Here is a 3,991-nt window from a genome sequence, read left to right as displayed (position 1 = left end):
TGTCACATTTCATTTCTCCAGAACTCATTCTTACTGTACCAGCAACAACCACCTTTTTGGGGAACTGAACACATATCCGCCCAATTCTAGTTGTAGAGAAAAGTGTTTCCCATAACCAATGCTTAGTTAGACAAGTGGGTTTTATTCAAATTTACACAGGAATCATCACAATATATCCATCAATTCTGATGCTGATTTTTTTTCTTTCCCTTTTTCTTTTGCTGTTAACACATAGACTTAACGTGTTGTGCTTAGTTGCTAGAGTATTCTACTGTGTGACTGTTGCATTTTACTTATCTGCTTCATAAGCAACAAACACCTGTGCCCATTTTTTGCTACCACAATTCATGCTGCAATGAACAGACCAACTGGTACACGACTCCCTACATAAGCATATCCATGTCTTAAGCATAAACGCTCAGGGGTTAACAGCTGAAGATCCTAGAATCTAGAATTTCGTTCCTACTCGTCTGAGAAACCACCCTCTCCGAAATCTTTTTATACAAAGCTTTGCTTTCTGCAAGGACATTGTTATTCCTAAGAAATGTGTCAATAGATGAAGACATCAGAGGCCTGTAACTTTCCCCTACCAGTTAATTATCCTGAGATTGTTATTTAAGTCACCCATGATTTCTGGAAGTCTGGGATACTGCCAGAATCAATTGCCAGTCTCCCATGAATTCATTCATGTTTCTAGATTCAATATTCTGTCCTGACCTCAACTTTATACAGTTCTATCAGCAAAGACATGGTGTTGTACATCTGTGATTGCAGCATTGGGAGGCTGGGTAAGTGCATGAACAGAAGCGTGAAGCCTACTTGGACTACACAGTGCGTTTAAGGTCACCCTGGGCTATGTACATAGGGAGACCCTGTCCCGAAATGCCTTTTTTGAAAAATGATTTTTTACAAATTATTCATATAGCAAAGCATATATCAAAAATATTTTTGCCTCTTAATTTCAAACCTTTATATTGCTCATATTATCTCAATACATTTGATAAGCTTTCTAAGACTATGCTAATTGGACTCTAAGTTCATTGAGGAGGGTCCTAAAATTATAATACTGTTTATTATGAGAGTCTGGGAAGTATGTAATATATTGTAATACATCTTACTAAATAACTTTGTACTTTTGGGTCTCTACAGGATTTCCTACATTCGTATAAATTTAACGTAAGACAACTCTTCTGATATATTACTAATCATACACTCTGCTCAAGCGTTCCTAAATCTAAGGCATTCATAGAGTTTTAATGAATGTGAATTCTCTGGTGTCTAATGTGGTGTGACTTCTGGCTGAAGGCCTTCCCACACTCACTACATTGATAAGGTTTCTCACCAGTATGGATTCTCATGTGTAAAGCAAGAGTTGAGAACTGAGAAAAGGCCTTCCCACATTCATTACAACCATAGGGTTTCTCACCGGTATGGCTTCTCATATGCACGGTAAGGGATGAGCTTTGACAGAAGGCTTTCCCACAGATTTTACACTCATAGGGTTTATCACCGGTATGAATTCTCACATGCACAATAAGTGATGTAATCCGGGAAAAGGCTTTCCCACATTTATTACATTCATAGGGTTTCTCACCGGTATGAATGTTGTGGTGTTTGATGAGGTACTGCTTCTGCCTGAAAATTGTCCCACACTCATTACATTTATAGGGTTTCTCTCCGATGTGAATTTTCTCATGCTCAGTGAGGTTTGATTTGCCACTGAAGGCCTTCCCACACTCCTTACATGTATAAGGTTTCTCTCCAGTGTGACTTCTCTGGTGCCTAATGAGGCTTGATTTCTGAATGAAGGCTTTCCCACACCCTTTACATTCATAGGGTTTCTCTCCAGTGTGGATTCTCTGGTGTATAATGAGGTTTTCTTTCTGGCTAAATGCCTTACCGCACTCATTACATTTAAAAGGTTTCTTCCCACTATGGATGTTCTGGTGTTTAATGAGGTATTGCTTCTGGCTGAAGGCTCTTCCACACTGACTACACTCAAATGGCTTCTCTCCAGTATGAATTTTCTCATGTTCTTTGAGATACGATTTGCCATTAAAAGCTTTTCCACATTGCTGACATGCGAATGGTTTGCTCCCCGTATTTGTCTGATTTCTAATGAGGGGTGTCATCTGAATGGAAGTTTTCTCACAGTCTTGGGGCTTCTCTTCAGCATGTTGTTTCTGATGAGAGAGGAAGTCTCCTCTCTGGCTGAAGGCTTTTCCACATTTCCTACATTTGTATGATTTCGTCCGTGCATGCCCTCTCAAATGTAGAGTGAGTGATGAGACTCGAGAAAACGCTTTGCCACATTCTGTACATTCATGTGATTTCTCTCCACTATGCATTTTCTTGTGTTCTACCAAGTTTTCTTTTAGGCTAAAGGTTTTTCTACATTCATTGCATTCATAAAGGTCCCCTCCAGGACTGAGTGCATCTTGCAGAAGACCCGACTCAGGATGAAGACTTTCCAACATCCCGTTACATACGAGGGTTTTCTCCTAGCATCTACTGAGCTCGGATGAAAGCGTTTCCACAATCACTAATACATAGAATTTCTCTTCAGGATTAATTCACAAGTATCTAATGAGACTGAATTATAATGAAGACTTTTTATGTAAGTACCCTGAGATGAAGTACCCTGAAATACAGCCCTGCCTTTATATTAATGGTTCTGTTTTACAGTTTCTCTCATGTTCATATGTAAGTTATGAATGTGGGTAAATTAAGTTCAAATTTTCTTCAACTGAGTCTCACATACAATGTCTGTGCCCAGAAGAAATACTTTGTCGCCTAGGTTTTCCTAAGAGATGAGACAGCTCACAAGTCTTTCATTCTGTGTCCTTCTTTGTATATAAACTCGAGACTGTTTCTAAAAGAGAACAAAAAGTTACTGTATCAGTAACATCCTTAACAACCTGTGAATTCTCCCATTTTTACTAATAAAACTACATGTGCTATTAAAAAAAGACTAAGTCATACATTGTAGGTAACTTTTATAATTCCAGAACTCAGGACACTGAGGTAGAGAACTGTCTTGAGTTTAAAGTCTACATGGATTAGACATGAATTTCAGGCCAGCCTGGCTACAGATGAGATTCTGCCTTAAAAACAAGTCACACTGCCAGGCCGTGGTAGTGCATGTCATTAATCCCAGCACTTGGGAGGCAGAAGCAGGCAGATCTCTGAATTTGAGGCCAACTTGGTCTACAGAGTGAGTTAGTTCCAGGACGAGTCAGGGCTGGATTGGGAAAAAGAAAGAGAGAGAGAGAAGGCAAAATAAACAAAAGACAAGAACAACTATTGAAGCCTAGTCTTTTCATATGAAAGAAAGAACAAATACAGTAACATTTCCGGGTATGTTCAGCTTCAACTGCTTTTCAATGTAGTTTGCGCATACTATTATTAAGTAAAATAAGAGAAAACATAAAAGAGTAGGCAAGCCGGGCAATGGTGGTGGTGCATGCCTTTAATCCCAGCACTTGGGAAGCAGAGGCAGGCAGATCTCTGTGAGTTCGAGGCTAGCCTGGTGTACAGAGTGAGCTCCAGGTCAGGCTCCAAAGCCACAGAGAAATCGTGTCTCAAAAAAACAAAAAAAAAAGTGGGGGGACAATAGGCAACTACCAGGACACTTAGAACTAGTAATGTCTAGGATGACAGAGCAAAATAACAATAATTATAAGCAATATGTATATAAAATGAATGTGTATGTATTCATTTTTTGTTTTTCTTTTTTTTTCTTTGTTACACAATGTTGCTCTGTGTAACAATCCGGGCTCTGGGCTCTCCTAGAACTCACTTAGTAGAGCAGGCTGGCCTCTGAACTCACAGAGACCAACCTGCCTCCACCTCCCAAGTGCTGAGAATAAAGGCGTGCACCACCATGCCTGGCTAACAGTATTTCTAATGTATTTTTCTTGAACTTCCATTAAAATGGTAACAAAAGGATTAAGGGCACAGAGGAAACCCTTATGAAAACTAAACACCAATG

General features: G+C 39.5%; 1 protein-coding gene across 1 annotated transcript; it reads right to left on the bottom strand.

The window, feature by feature from the left end:
* Positions 1–210: 210 nt before the first annotated feature.
* Positions 211–2,583, bottom strand: Znf260 (zinc finger protein 260). The gene has a single exon (XM_051207417.1). The coding sequence runs from the start codon at positions 2,475–2,477 to the stop codon at positions 1,254–1,256; it is 1,224 nt and encodes a 407-aa protein (XP_051063374.1). The 5' UTR covers positions 2,478–2,583; the 3' UTR covers positions 211–1,253.
* Between the last annotated feature and the right edge of the window lie 1,408 nt (positions 2,584–3,991).

This window comes from Phodopus roborovskii, unplaced genomic scaffold (assembly GCF_943737965.1).
Source record: "Phodopus roborovskii unplaced genomic scaffold, PHOROB, whole genome shotgun sequence".
NCBI lineage: Eukaryota > Metazoa > Chordata > Mammalia > Rodentia > Cricetidae > Phodopus > Phodopus roborovskii.
Note: the sequence above shows the minus strand (reverse complement) of the source record. Positions and strands in the feature narration are given on the sequence as shown.